At 37.1% G+C, this 14,957-nt stretch overlaps 1 protein-coding gene across 1 annotated transcript; it reads right to left on the bottom strand.

The window, feature by feature from the left end:
• Positions 1-1,521: 1,521 nt before the first annotated feature.
• Positions 1,522-13,333, bottom strand: LOC127432793 (activated RNA polymerase II transcriptional coactivator p15-like). The gene is made up of 5 exons (XM_051684220.1): positions 13,196-13,333; positions 12,591-12,660; positions 7,481-7,606; positions 6,973-7,081; positions 1,522-1,852 (listed from the first exon to the last, which is right to left on the bottom strand). The coding sequence occupies exons 2-5, from the start codon at positions 12,657-12,659 to the stop codon at positions 1,773-1,775; spliced, it is 384 nt and encodes a 127-aa protein (XP_051540180.1). The 5' UTR covers position 12,660; positions 13,196-13,333; the 3' UTR covers positions 1,522-1,772.
• Between the last annotated feature and the right edge of the window lie 1,624 nt (positions 13,334-14,957).

Raw genomic sequence — 14,957 nt, 5'->3', positions numbered from 1 at the left:
TTCAAATGTAAGTGGATTTTTTCTTTTGCTCTTGGAGCAAATGGGTAATTGAAAATAATATTTGCTATGATCTCCCATTCACTGCTGTCAAAGTTTACCCGGCAAACGTTTACTTCCGCGTACCAAAACCCAGAGTGTAAAAAGGTCTATTTTTGCTTTTTATAAAGGAGGAACGAGTGAAATAAATGTATGTGGTAATCAACATGCCACAAATGCTGTGATTGAACTTAACTTATACTGAATCTGCAATATTCCTTTAAAGATGCTGTAAGAGATTTTAGCTGTTCTGGAACTTCCAGTGTACCAGCACCCTGTGAACGAATGTCTTCTGATTGGCCAAACATACAATATGACCGCGGGCCGCCGACATCTTTTTCTGTCAGTTTACTATTCAATGATAGCTGACAGTTAATAAGGATGTTTTGTGCATGTCATTTAATAAAAATAAAGTCACTTACAGCACCTTTTATACAATTATATTGTAATACAGTTATTAAATTACATTAATTTCCCCTAAGCCTATAACTTCCCATACCAGAGTGGACATGTTGTGCTTGACCACATATGACTAAAATCACATTATTAAGGAAAACACAAAAAAAACTGACGTTACACACTCCAAATAATGTTATTTTACCGAATGGCTGATGTCAACTCCATTGTGTGACCTTCAGTTAAGGTCTCATCATGATAACAGGGCGGACAATAAATCAAGGGACACACCCACACATACAAAATCACAATCAGTGCTAAAATTACACATACTGTACCACAAATGAATACATGTTAGTGGGAGAATATAAGCCTAAATACTAAACACTTCACCAACAATCATCCATGTGATTATCTAATCAACCAATCGTGTGACAGCAGTGCAGTGCATAAAATCATGCAGATACGGGTCAGGAGCTTCAGTTAATGTTCACATCAACCATTAGAATGGGGAAAAAAATTTATCTGTGATTTGGACCGTGGCATGATTGTTGGTACCAGACAGGCTGGTCTGAGTATTTCTGTAGTTGCTGATCTCCTGGGATTTTCACACACAACAGTCTCTAGAATTTACTCAGAATGGTGCCAAAACTAAAAACATCCAGTGAGCAGCAGTTCTGTGGACGGAAATGCCTTGTAGATGAGAAAGGTCAACAGAGAATGGCTAGACTGGTTCGAACCGACAAAGCATCTCAATGCTATTCTGAGATGCGGGTTGGTGCTGTTTTGGCGGCACGAGGGGGGCCTACACAATATTAGGCAGGTGGTTTTAATGTTGTGGCTGATCGGTGTATATAGTTATTACTTAAATTTTGTGTATTTGTTTTATATAAATATTTTTGAGGTGCTGTGTTTCCATGTATAGGCCATAATTACATTTTTTTTTTCATGCTGATAACTGTCAACGTAAAGTTCAAGAGCTATGGGATGAACACAAGGAAGCAAAACATTAACTTAAAATGACAGTGTGCACCTTTAAGTACCTCTAAATGAAAAATTGGTGACTCCAAATAAACCACACCCTTGTAATCCATTTCTATCACCTTTATTGAAAAATGAAGGGCACAAACTTACACCCCATCCCTCTAGTCAACCCCTTTGAAAAACTCTCCAAATATTAAAAGAATACAATGAACAACTATTTTAATAAACCCTAATCTAAAACACACATACAATCTGGTCCTGGTCAATACAATTGCTTTGTAAAGCATAAGCAGAACTGTAGAATGTGAATTTGTTTAAAAAAAGAATCCAGGTAGTTACTGAACTCCTGGCAGGACTTATATTCTTCTCACTGCATCATCGATCTCACTGATCTGCTCTTTGAGCTGGTTCCACTGCTCTGGGTTCAACGAAATACCTGAAAAAAACATCACACAGAACAGAAAATGAACAACTAGGCTCACTTAAAAGTACAAATACAACATGAGCTGTATCCATACTTCTGCACTATTCTAAGCCATATTGTATTACAAGTAGTGGGTGTAACGTGTTACAAAGTTTACAAAAGTTTAACAAAGTTACTGTAATTAAATTACTTTTTCATTGAAAAAGTGAAGAGATTACTAATTTTTTTGTAATTTAATTAGTTACTTGTGATGTACTTGTTACATACTGTTTAGACTTTAAAAAAATATTGAATTGAAAATCTAAATGTAATGTCTAATAAAATTTGTTTTCTAATTCAACGAGGCCCCTTTAAACACATCGGCACATGTGAGCTTGCCCCACTATGTTGAGAAATCACTAAAGTGAAAAGATGTTGGAATACAGGAGTGGCTGTTTTTCTAAATGGAAACATTCCCATTACTACGAGTTTATGACAAATGCAGATCTGAAGCACAAGTTCCTACTAATGCACTTGACACGGCAACATAGATATACACTTTTGAGAGATCACTGTTCACACCGAATGTGTTTTTGCACACGTCTTTTTGAGCACATCTGCACTGTTTCGATTGTTTTCTGATGTAATCACACGCTAGATGCAGTTTCTTTCGGGTCTCACGCAGGACCAATGTATTTTAGACATCGTGTCAAGTTAAAAAGAGCTTCAATATTTAAAAATGCACCCCGAGACACCTGCATTCTGCTTCATTTGTTGTGCTGCAGGTTTCACTAATATTCGATGTTCTGAAGAAGTTCAGGTGTCGAAGAGGACTTCATGTGACTGTTGCACCATTACACGTGATTCCAGATTGTAAAGTTTCAGTCCAAAAAAGCTGCAGCACGTGATAAAAGGTAAGCCAATATTTGTTCCCTTCTGCTCTGGTTTGAGGGGCTGCTGTGCCTTGTTAAAACTGTTTACTGTTAATATACTGTTACAAACGTTGCCTTTGAAGCTTACATGAAATACAGCCTTTTGCAACAAATGTACTTGCTTGGAAAAGAAATGATAAAGAGATTGATCGATTTTGAGTTACAGATTTTATTAACCATTTAGGAACAGTTTAAGAACAGTTCAAGAATAATTTATTTGATGTTACAGGATTTATTTGAAAGAATAATTTGATGTCTATCCTTTTATTGTCCATCTGGTCAAAGTTGATATGGGTTTTAGAAAAGTAATTAGTAATGAGTAATTGTTTGGAGTAACTTACCCAACACTGGTGTTTCATTTGGGATTATCCTACTCTAGATGATATATACTATACACTAGGCGGTACATAGGGATGGAACAATATATCAAATTTAGAAATGCCATGAACCAAAATAAACAATCAACCATGTAGAGGCAAAATTCAATATTTAGGAATTTGCAACATTGTTTTCTGTCCATGTGATCATAAATATAATTATCCGTCAAACATTAAAATCTCTGTTGCTTTTTTTCTACACTATTTACAGTGTTTGCACAAGTGCTTTAAAGAGCCCATATTATGCTCATTTACAGGTTCATAATTTTATTTTGGAGGTCTACTAGAATAGGTTTACATGCTTTAAAGTTCAAAAAACACATTATTTTTCTCATACTGTACACTGCTGCAGCACCTCTTTTCACACTCTATCTGAAATGCTCTGTTTTAGCTCCTGTCATTTTAAAGCCCCCCTTACCGAAAAGCCCAAGTCTGCACTGATTGGTCTGATTGTGATTTGTCAACCGCTAAGAGCGTGTGTCGGAAATGTAACGCCCCTTACCACAACCAAAGTAGCCTTTAGGTGGGCGTTATGCAAATGTTTCACATAGTGACATAGCCAAGTCAGGGGAGTAATGGCTGGACTGCAAACCAGGTGTTTCAGGCAGTTTAGGAGCAGTGTTTTCTGTGAGAGTAACTCCCTTTGGCGTGAACTTTGTGCTTTGTAATTTTGCAGACCTTTTACATGCACAAACAGCTATATTACACACTAAAGGAAAGGTAAAATCCCAAAAAGCATAATAGGGCCTTTTTAAGTGCTTGAACTTAGCTTCTAGAAATGTAAGTACTGGAATACCTGAAAAAATCACTTTTTTCAAAAGTGTTTAAAATTTAAACTGAGCATTTCTTCTGTGTAATGTGAGAACTTCAAAATGAGATCCACGCACTCCAATTTCATTGAATAATATCCCTTTTAATATAAGTTGTTGATCAAAAAGCAAAAAGAAACATTAATTCTAATCAAACAAAGCACAGATCGGGGTAAAGCCTCCTCTTGTTAATGTGCACTGAACCAAAACACTTCCATGCAGGACACTGTTAAACTACTGCCATTCTTAAAGATACAGTCCCGTTTTAGTGCTTGTAATACAAATGAATGTAACCTCAATGTAAACTGTACTTGTAAATTGTACACATTATTTCAGACAGTGACAGCTCATATCATTATTATATATCCAATTTTATGACATATTAATTTATAGACTGTAGAACTAAAATGTGATTATAATAATGTAATAATTATTAAAAAAATAATTTTAATAATGATTAAAATTGTTGTATGTTTAATTTGCTTGCTAGCTTGGCAAATGTTGGCTGTTGATTAACATTTGAGCTTTTTTCTATGCAGGAGTGGATAATGCTAGCTAGCTAGGTTTTTGTGAGCCATTTCCAAAGCTACCATGAAGCGCGTACGTGTAGCTAAAAAGAGCATAGTTTATTTCTTCAAAAGGTTTCTAAAGGGATGTGGGAGGCTAAATGATAATGTCATGAAACAATTTTAAGTGACTTGAAGTGGGCGATATACCGATTACAGCGATATATGGACAGTAATGTGTCAACCACAAGAAATTTTTGTGTATCCTTGCTATCGTGGTGACGCAAAGTGCCGCCGTTTGGTAGGGAATATGCATTTGTAGCCATTGTTAGTTGGTTGTGTGTTATTTTTCATTTAAATGTGCACTTTTCTCTGTATATAGTGCGGGGAGAAAGAAGACACTAAAGATGCTTAAAATGAACACTGACTGAAAAAATGAAAGCAGACATTGATAGTATTTTATTCAGCAATATTTAAATTGGTTTTGTAAATATTGAAAAAAAAAAAAAGAGCTTGCTAACTAATTAAAAACAATATTTTCAAGTCCTTTCATTGGACATAGTGGATATGGAACTTCTACCATTACTCTGGACATTGTTTTTAATCAAAAAGGAACTTGATTCTTTCAGAAGTTTAAATCACTTTCCATAAAAAATGCGTGTATCGTGATATATGGCTAACCAAAAGTGTTAAGAATAGTACAATATTTACTTATATCGCCCACCCCTAAAAGTGACAACTACAAACATCAAACTTAATGAGTGCAGTAAGATGTTTGCAAACAGCAACAACTGGAGACAGCTGGTATCTCATCACCCAGCAGTAAGAGTTTGAACAGGTTAGTAAATAGTTTAGTAAGTTAGAGGAAGTAAATGTTCAAAACAAGTAACTTAAGTGATGATTAGAATCATTAAACCTAGATCTCCTAGACCTTTTGATCTCAGTGCCGCATTCGACACTATCGACCATAATATTCTTCTCAATTATCTAGAATGTACGGTTGGCATCCAGGGTATGACCCTCCAGTGGTTTTCCTCCTATCTAAAAGAAAGGACGTTCTCTGTAAATGTAGGTAATTTTTCTTCTATGTCGGCTCAATTACAGTTTGGCGTCCCCCAAGGGTCGATTTTAGGACCCTTGTTATTTTCCCTGTATATGCTTCCTCTGAGCTCTATTTTTCAGAAGTACAGCATATCTTATCACTGTTATGCTGACAATTCCCAATTTTATTTCCCAGTGAGTGTAAACAAGAATTGTTCATCTGAGAATGCCCTAAATTGCTTCAAAGATATTAAACATTGGCTGGCAAACAATTTCTTACAATTAAATGAAAGCAAAACTGAAGTTCTGATTTTAGGTTTCTCTATGTCCTACCTTACCTGGCATGGTTGCCCAGTTAGGTCCTCTGTAGTCGAACGTAGAAGATCATGTGAGGAGTCTTGGAGTGATTTTAGTCTCCTCGTTACTTTTCAATAAGCAGATCAGCTGTTGTCAAGGGTAGCTTTTTCCACCTGAGATCTATCTCGCCTACAACTAGTTCAAAATGCAGCAGCTAGGCTTTTAACAGGGTGAAGAAAGAGGGTTCACATTTCCCCGGTTTTAGCATCTCTACACTGGCTTCCTGTGAAATTCAGAGTTGATTTTAAAAGTCTGATTTTTGTCTACAAGGCATTATCTGGTCTCACACCCCAATATATCAGTGACCTTCTACACCCTTACTCCCCAACCAGAGCGCTCAGGTCTCTGATCAACTTCTATTGAAGGTTCCTCGTTGCCGCTATAGATCTAAAGGTGACCGTGCCTTTTCTGCGATAGGTCCTAATCTATGGAATAGTCTCCCTTTCCATGTGAGGTCAGCTTCATTATTAACCATTTTTAAATCCTCTTTAAAAACATTTTTATTCTGTAGTTTTTGAATAGATCACTGAACAGTTTGAAATGGATAAATACAAGATGTTGTATTTAAATGTTTTTATTTATTTTATTATGTTTTATATTTAACTTTAAATCAATCTGTTAGCACTTTGGGTCAACTTCAGTTGTCTTTAAATGTGCTCTAGTTAAACCTAGTGAGTGAACATGTTAGGTCCATGATTGTAACTATATATGAGTAACTGGTGTTTTTGTGAACAGACATGAGCAGCAAAAGGAGACAGCTGGTACCTCATCACCCATCAGTGAAAGTTTGAACAGGTTAATAAATAGTTTAGTAAATTAGATGAAGTAAATGTTCAAAACAAGTTAGTTAAGTGATGATTAGAATCATTAAACCTAAAAACACCTTAATATTTATAAAAAAAATATATATATATATATATATATATATATATATATATATATATATATATATATATTGAACTATCTGAATTATCTATATTAATATAGGATTTTATGTTGCTTGCAAAAACAAAAACAAAAAAAAAGTTAAAAAAAACAAAAAAACAATGGCAATACTACTTTGTGGCATGTGATGGCACCCCACAACATGCCATATCATTAGATCAGCACACATGACAATCAGACTCCTACCCTTTCTCCCTGGTTTCATTTCACCCTCCTGATCCATCCAGTATTCCCGAATATCGATCAGCACTTTTCCTTTGAAGTCTCGAACACTCACATACCTCATCTTCCCTATCTAAAAAAAAAAAAAACATGTATATTTTATACAGTATATCAGTTCTTCAGAAATGTTAATATCCCTTGCAGAATCTGCAAAATGTTTATCATTTTCCCACTCGATATTAAATTTCAGTTCTCTTTTTTTTTTTGTACTGTGGAATATCCTTAAATATCAGTTCATATCTGCATTTTCAGGGTAGTACTACATAAATAAATACATAAAACCCAAAAGTCACTCTCATTCTTTAAATTTTTTTTTTCTCAGTCTCAAAATATAATGATAAAACAAATAAATAATTCAAAACTTCTTACAGATTCTGCACTGGGTATGTAAACTTATGGGCACTGTAGTGTAGTGTGAAAATTTAAGTAAAACTACAGATTTATGTCATAATATCGTTATTAGACTCTTCACCTGAAACATATTATCATTTTTACTGCTGCTACTGCTGCTTTTGGAGGCTGCTGACACCTTTGAGGTCTCTCCACTCTTCTGTTTCTTTGATGGCTTCTCTGGTGCTGCCTGCTTTTTTCTCTTGGACTGAAACACAGAAATTTACATTGAGCACAATTAATCACTGAAGTTTTGTGGAACGGCTGGGATGATATATATATATATATATACACACACACACACACACACACACACACACACACACACACACATATATTTTAGGGGTGTAACGGTACATGTTTTCATCCCGAACCGTCACAGTACTGACGTCACGGTTCGGTGCATGCAGTCAGATGAAGAATACATCCGAGTCAGTCACAGGCGATCCACACTCCAATCCAGAACGGGGCGCGCAAGGGCAAAGCTGTTTGCTAACCGCCACAACAGAAAAAAGAGCAGAAGAAGAGACCATCTATGCACCAACCCAAAACACGAATGGCTTTTCCTAATGCTTTTTTCATTATTCTATTTATTTTGTACTTTTATAACACAAGTTTCAGTTCTGTAGCTGATTGTGACCAAATACCTTTTGTTTTTTATTAACCCTACAAAAAAAATATGGCCTATGCAAGAGTGCATTCTGTTTACTGCTTAGTGCTTAATACACTAAAGGAGGCTGTACTGTACCAACTACCTCAGGGGGGACTAAATGCCGCTAGGTGGAACAAACTGTAATTTGCACTACTGTCTGTTCAAAATAAATGAAAAGAAACCTAGCATTTGGGATTTGTTGCTTTTTCCTGTTGTACCGAACTCGTATCGAACCGTGACCCCAAAACCGAGGTACGTACCGAACCGTGACTTCTGTGTACCGTTACATCCCTAATATATATATATTTAAGCAATATCACACGAGCAAGAGTGCGATATGGCCCTACATCAGCACTGCTGTGATCACCTACGGCACTCGAGTACTGATTTAGGGCCATATAGCACGATTGCGAGTGTGATATTGCTTTTATACAACAGTTCAATGAACAAGTAAATTTAAAAAATTCGGAAAAACTGAGTAAGGTCATAAAAACGCATTTGTGCATGGAACTACTTTCTTACGCGACAGATCAGTATCTGCCGTTGCTGGTTCAAACCAAATGATGCGTCCAAGCCTTCATTAGTAATTCAAAAATGTCATTTCAGAAATAGTATCATGGCTTGTGCTGTTTCTACCAAGTTATTGGATAAACAAGGATGAATGGATGTGTGTGTGTGTGTCTCATCCAATTAAATATATATATATATATATATATATACACACACACACAATAGTTAGTTCCGGTCCTTGAATCTGATTGGACAAGAGACGGTCCATGAATACTGATGGTCTCACACCATCAACACTCCGACGCTTCACTGTGTGTATCGCTCCGCTTGTGTTCGTGCCGTTCTAAACTAAAGTGTAAGAGAAGTGCGTATTTGTTAAGAGCTATATGTGTCTCTTTACATTTAATTTTGTCACGTTACCTATTTTAGCCAGCAGGTGGTGGCAAAAGACCATTTTTGTGTGTAATATAAGTCAGTTACATGATGTGAAGTGAGTCAGCATTTTCATTCATCAGCACAACGTGATCGCTCATATTACAACTACACTACTAAAGCTAGGAAATATCTATAAATGGCTATAAACTAACAACTTCAGCATTAAGGCTAATCACAGCTGAGACACAACAGACTGTTAATTACACAAACTCAAGGCGCTTACCTCTTACCGGAGTTTCCACATCGGAGAGGACATTATGTTCAAAATGGCGGAGGAGATTACTGTTTCTATAATGAAAGACTTGTGCACCAGCTACCGCGAAATAGGGAGGAATGGACAGCTATTTTTCCACTGAGAAAATAGAATGAATTTGACCAAAATGACATTATCTTCAGAAAGCTGACTAGTACACTACAGCATCTCTGCTTGGGAGTGGTAACAGGTGATGAATCTCTCTCTCTGTCTCTTTTTCTCTCTCACACACACAGACACACACACACAATAACTTGTTAGAAACAGCCCAAGCATGATACTAGTTCTAAAATTACATTTTTGAATTACTAACGGAGGCTTGGATGCATTATTTGGTTTGAACTAGTAACGGCAGATTCTGATCGCATTTGTGCAGTTCCATGCACAAATGCGTTTGACCGAACTCTGTTTTTCCAATTTTTTTATTTACTTGTTCAACTGTTGTTACCTGTTGAACTGTTGTATACAAGCAATACCATACGGCCTTAAATCAGCACTGCTGCGAGTGCTGAAGACAGCAGATTTTTAAAATGACGTTTTTTCCTTAGTCCACAAGAGGGCGCATTGTATACATAAACCATTCAGTACCGTGTTATATTATTGCAAAGAACATTCATTGCTGTTTAAAAAAAAAAAAAAAAAAAAAAAAAAAGAGCATTTCATTTTCAACTAATGTGCATAAAATAAATAAAAAGTTTTAATCAGTCCATATTTTCAAATGTTAAGTCAAAAGTAAAATGAGGGGGGTAAATGCTTCAATAGGCAGTTCACATGCTGTTACACTTGAACTGATGCCACAGTATATTACCCCAGATTCAAGCTTCATAATAACAGTGAAATACCACATTGTTTTTATTCAGTACAGTTGTATGTAGGGTATCCCCAGATAGCAATTGTTTACGGCTGAACTCGGTGATGAAGCAGCTCAGAATATGAGGACAGGCCAGGGGCTATTCAAACTGATGGTACACAACAGAATGGAACAGAACATGAGGATCTCGAGACACACATTTCCAAGTTGAACATCTTTCCTGACAAAACGTTTTAAAAAAAAACTCACTGCTTAATCGGAGAAACGCTTATAAGAGAGTAAGACGCAATGGCCAAGTATCTCCACCAACTGTAAGTGACTGTTCACACTGAACGCTTTTGCAACCATCCACTTGTTTTTCTATGTAAACGCACGCTACATGAACGTCTTTGTTTCGCTTTGTTTTTTTTTTTGTTTAGTATCTCGTGCAGGAGAGCTTTTTTTAGATGTTGCGTTTCATTAAAAAGAACTTTAAAAAGCATCTTGAGACACTTGCTTTCTGTTAAACTGTATTTGTTGCACTGTGTCTCGACTTTTTTTAGCGCAATAATGCGATCGATGTGAAGTCATCGTCAGGCACACATCCAAACTTCGAATGCACAATTTTAGCATTCGAATCTGAATTTTTTTCTTAAATCGCCAAATATTGGAATTTTAATTTGACAGCCCTAATTTATACATGTACATATAGTGCATTCACGAAGTATTCAGACCCCTTTATTTTTTTCACATTTTGTTATGTTGCAGCCTTATGCTAAAATGCTTTAAATTATTTTTTTCTAAACAATCTACACTCTATACCCCATAATGATAAAGCAAAAACCAGATTTTTGATAACTTTGCAAATCTATTAAAAAGAAAAAACAAATATCACATTGACGCAAGTTTTCAGACTCTTTGCTGTGACACTTGAAATTTAGCTCAGGTGCATCCCATTTCACTGGATCATCTTTGTGAGTCCACCTGTAGCAAATTAAATTGACTGGACATGATTTGTAAAGGCACACGCCTGTCTATATAAGGTCTCACAGCTGAAAATGCATATCAGAGCAAAAACCAAGCTATGAGGTCAAAGAAACTGCCTGCAGAGCTCAGAGACAGGATTGTGTCGAGGCACAGATCTGGCGAAGGCTACTAAAAAATTTTGGCTGCATTGAAGGTTCCCAAGAGCACAGTGGCCTCCATAATTCTTAAATGGAAGAAATTTGGAACAACCAGGGCTCTTCCTAGAGCTGGCCGCCTGGCCAAACTGAGCAATCAGGGGAGAAGGGCCTTGTTAAGAGAGGTGACCAAGAACCCAATGGTCACTCTGGTTGAGCTCCGGAGATCATGTATGGAGATGGGAGAAACTTGCAGAAAGACGACCATCACTGCAACACTCCACCGATCTGGGCTTTATGGCAAAGTGGCCAGACGGAAGACTCTCCTCAGTGCAAGACACAAAAAAGCACCTAAAGGACTCTCAGACTGTGGGAAACAAGATTCTCTGGTCTGATGAAACAAAGACTGAACTGTTTGGCCTCAATTCCAAGTGTCATGTCTGGAGGAAACCAGGCACCTCTCATCACCTGCACAACACCATCCAAAAGGTGAAGAATGGGAGTGGTAGCATCATGCTGTGGGGGTGTTTTTCAGCGGCAGGGACTGGGGACTGGTCATGGTTGAAGGAAAGCTGAACGCAGCAAAATACAGAGATATTCTTAATGAAAACCTGGTCCAGAGCACTCAGGACCTCAGACTTGGCCGAAGGTTCACCTTCCAACAGGACAATGACCCTAAGCACACAGTCAAGACAACGCAAGAGTGGCTTAGGGACAACTCTGTGAATGTTCTTGAGTGGCCCAGCCAGAGCCCGGACATGAACCCAATCAAACTTCTCTGGAGAGACCTGTAAATGCCTGTCCACCGACGGTCCCCATCCAACCTGACAGAGCTTGAGAGGATCTGCAGAGAAGAATGGCAGAAAATCCCCAAATGCAGGTGTGCAAAGCTTGTCGAATCATACCCAAAAAGACTTGAGGCTGTAATCGCTGCCAAAGGTGCTTCAACTAAGAACTAAGTTAAGGGCCTGAATACTTATGTCAATGTGATATTTCAGTTTTTTCTTTTTAATAAATTTGCAAAGTTATCAAAAATCTATTATTTGCTTCATCATTAGGGGGTATGGAGTGTAGATTTATGTGATTTTTTTTTTTTTGATTTTTTTAATAATTTAAGTATTTTAGCATAAGGCTGCAACATAACAAAATGTGAAAAAAAAAAAAAAATGAAGGGGTCTGTTTTCTTTCTGAGTGCACTGTACATGCAATTTATATATTGGGTTCCAAAAGTCTGTGACCACACAGAAAATCTGGGATTTTTTCTTCATTTAAATCACTAAATAAACAGAAAGCTTTAGGATTCAGAAACATACAAACATAGAAAAGCTATGATGCAAAATGATTTCCAGATTTGGACACACAAATACAACTGAATGTGATGTACTTTTTTTTCAGTTAGTTGAAAGTGAGATGTGGGATTAATTTCCATACCTTCGTGTCAACTTCACTATCAGAGTCACTTTCTGACGAAGAGGACAACATTTCCTTAGATTTGGGCATTCTGAAAAAGATGGCAATGACATTTATAGGAAGAAAAAAAAATTATATATATATATATATATATATATATATATATATATATATATATATATATACACACACACAAGCCAAAAGACCACTTTGGAGAGCATCCTCAAATACCTTAATATTGTTACTGTAGTCATAAATTGTTACTGTAGTCTACACATCCCACAGCTACACCTACTGCTGCGTCAATCACGCTTATACACTAGGTGTTTTATCCTAGTGATTTGCACTAAAAGTTATTTTCCAAAGCAGCGGTGTTTGCACTTTCGCTTGTTGCGTTTTGCAGATATTTCATGAGTGCAAAAGAAAATAAGCAACGGCGTCGGTATGAATTCGCTTATTATTCAGTTATGCCTCTATAACAACAAACAAGGCCCGAACATCTTGATACAATCCGAGGTGGCCATTTGCCAACAGTTTCCCTTCATTGATAGTGTTAGCATGTTGGCTGATATCATATGGAGTAAACCTCAAGTATTATAATCTAGTGCACGTATCAAATGACTTACGTGATGCTGTAAGGTATATGCAGAATAATTTGGACGGCAACACAGGCTCATTCGATGCAAGAGAATCAGATTCTGCGTGTGAAAACCTGTGCTGAGCGCGCTAGCAGGACGAACCAGGAAGTGGGCAGCGACCTTTGAAGAACTGAATTGTAGGAAGTGTAGTTTTGCATAGCCGTCACTACTGCTTTAAAGGAATATTTCGCCAAAAAGGAAAATTATTTCATCATTTATTCACCATCATGCCATCCCAGATGTGTATGACTTTCTTTCTTCTGCAGAACACAAACAAAGATTTTTAGAAGAATATTTCAGCTCTGTAGGTCCATACAATGCAAGTGAAATTTGGCCAAATCTTTGAAGCTCAAAAAGGACATAAAGGCAGCATAAAAGTAATCCATACGACTCCATTGGTTTAATCCATTGCTTCTGAAGTGATCCAATCGATTTTGGCTGAGAACAGACCAAAATGTATCTACTTTTTCACTGTACATCTAGCCATTGCAGCAGTGTTGCCAAAAAATCTCTAGAACCACCCTTAAGTCCCCCTTTTTCATGAAAAGTCACCATATTAGAAAATATGTAAGCCTACATACTGTATGTGTGTTTATATGATAAAAAACATATGAAAGCTGCATAAAATTATTAAACAATTGTGATGTGCTTGGTGGTCAGTGCATATTTTGTTAGATCTAACTTGACTTCTTATCACATAGTATGACTTTGCATGTGTGTGTTTAGTAATTAATCACCCGAAATTGCCAAGTATACAAGTATTTAAATACAGGCAAAATTTACCACGGCCCAGAGGTGCACAACACAACGAAATTTACAAAGAAAATGTTGTTTAATTTTTTGTTTTGTTTTGTGGCTTAATTTATTTGTGTTGTGGTTTAATTTATTTGTGTTGTGGTTTCATTTATTTGTGTTGTGGCTTAATTTATTTGTGTTGTGGTTTCATTTATTTGTGTTGTGGTTTCATTTATTTGTGTTGTGGTTTTATTTATTTGTGTTGTGGTTTTATTTGTTTGTGTTGTGGTTTCATTTATTTGTGTTGTGGCTTAATTTATTTGTGTTGTGGTTTTATTTATTTGTGTTGTAGCTTACTTTATTTGTGTAGTGGTTTCATTTATTTGTGTTGTGGTTTTATTTATTTGTGTTGTGGCTTAATTTATTTGTGTTGTGGTTTTATTTATTTGTGTTGTGGCTTTATTTATTTGTAGACCCAGCAGATCAGCTACTATGTCTACTCCAAGGAAAACTTTCCATTGAAGACTATGTGGAGGATTTCTGCGCTCTGGCCTACAAGATTGGTTTAATGAGATCGCCCTCAGATATTTTTCCGTGCAGGCTTGAATGAGCCAGTCTTCTCCTTGATGCCTGGCGGTCGGAGTACCTTCAGTCTGTCTCAATACATCAACTTTCCACTGCAGATGAGTGGTCCATCTTTCACTGTAGGAGAGGCTGATGAGGAACTGTGCACTCCTACAGTGGCTGCCAAACCAGAGTCGCCCGTCATGGCCGCCAAGCCAGAGTCGCCTGTTCCACAGGCCAGTGCCCATGCCTGCCATGGCCAATGAGCCCACATTGCAAGCCTCGTCCGTCCCAGAGCCCGCGTTGCAAGCCTCAGTGGCCACGTCATGCCATGTTGCCATGCTTGCCATTCCTACCTCGTCATGCCATGTTGCCACGCCTGCCATTCCTACCTCGTCATGCCATGTTGCCACTCCTGCCATTCCTACATCATCATGCCCTGTTGCCACGC

This window comes from Myxocyprinus asiaticus, chromosome 42 (genome assembly GCF_019703515.2).
Source record: "Myxocyprinus asiaticus isolate MX2 ecotype Aquarium Trade chromosome 42, UBuf_Myxa_2, whole genome shotgun sequence".
NCBI lineage: Eukaryota > Metazoa > Chordata > Actinopteri > Cypriniformes > Catostomidae > Myxocyprinus > Myxocyprinus asiaticus.
This window is presented reverse-complemented; position numbering and strand designations above follow the sequence as displayed.

What these genes read in the sequence shown, in the direction of transcription:
- LOC127432793 (XM_051684220.1), bottom strand. Translation starts at nt 12,659, where the DNA reads ATGCCCAAATCTAAGGAAATGTTGTCCTCTTCGTCAGAAAGTGACTCT. An exon ending in ATAGTGAAGTTGACACGAAG is followed by an intron (nt 7,607 to 12,590) that starts GTATGGAAATTA and finishes TCTGTGTTTCAG; the next exon opens with TCCAAGAGAAAAAAGCAGGC. An exon ending in AAAATGATAATATGTTTCAG is followed by an intron (nt 7,082 to 7,480) that starts GTGAAGAGTCTA and finishes TTTTTTTTTTAG; the next exon opens with ATAGGGAAGATGAGGTATGT.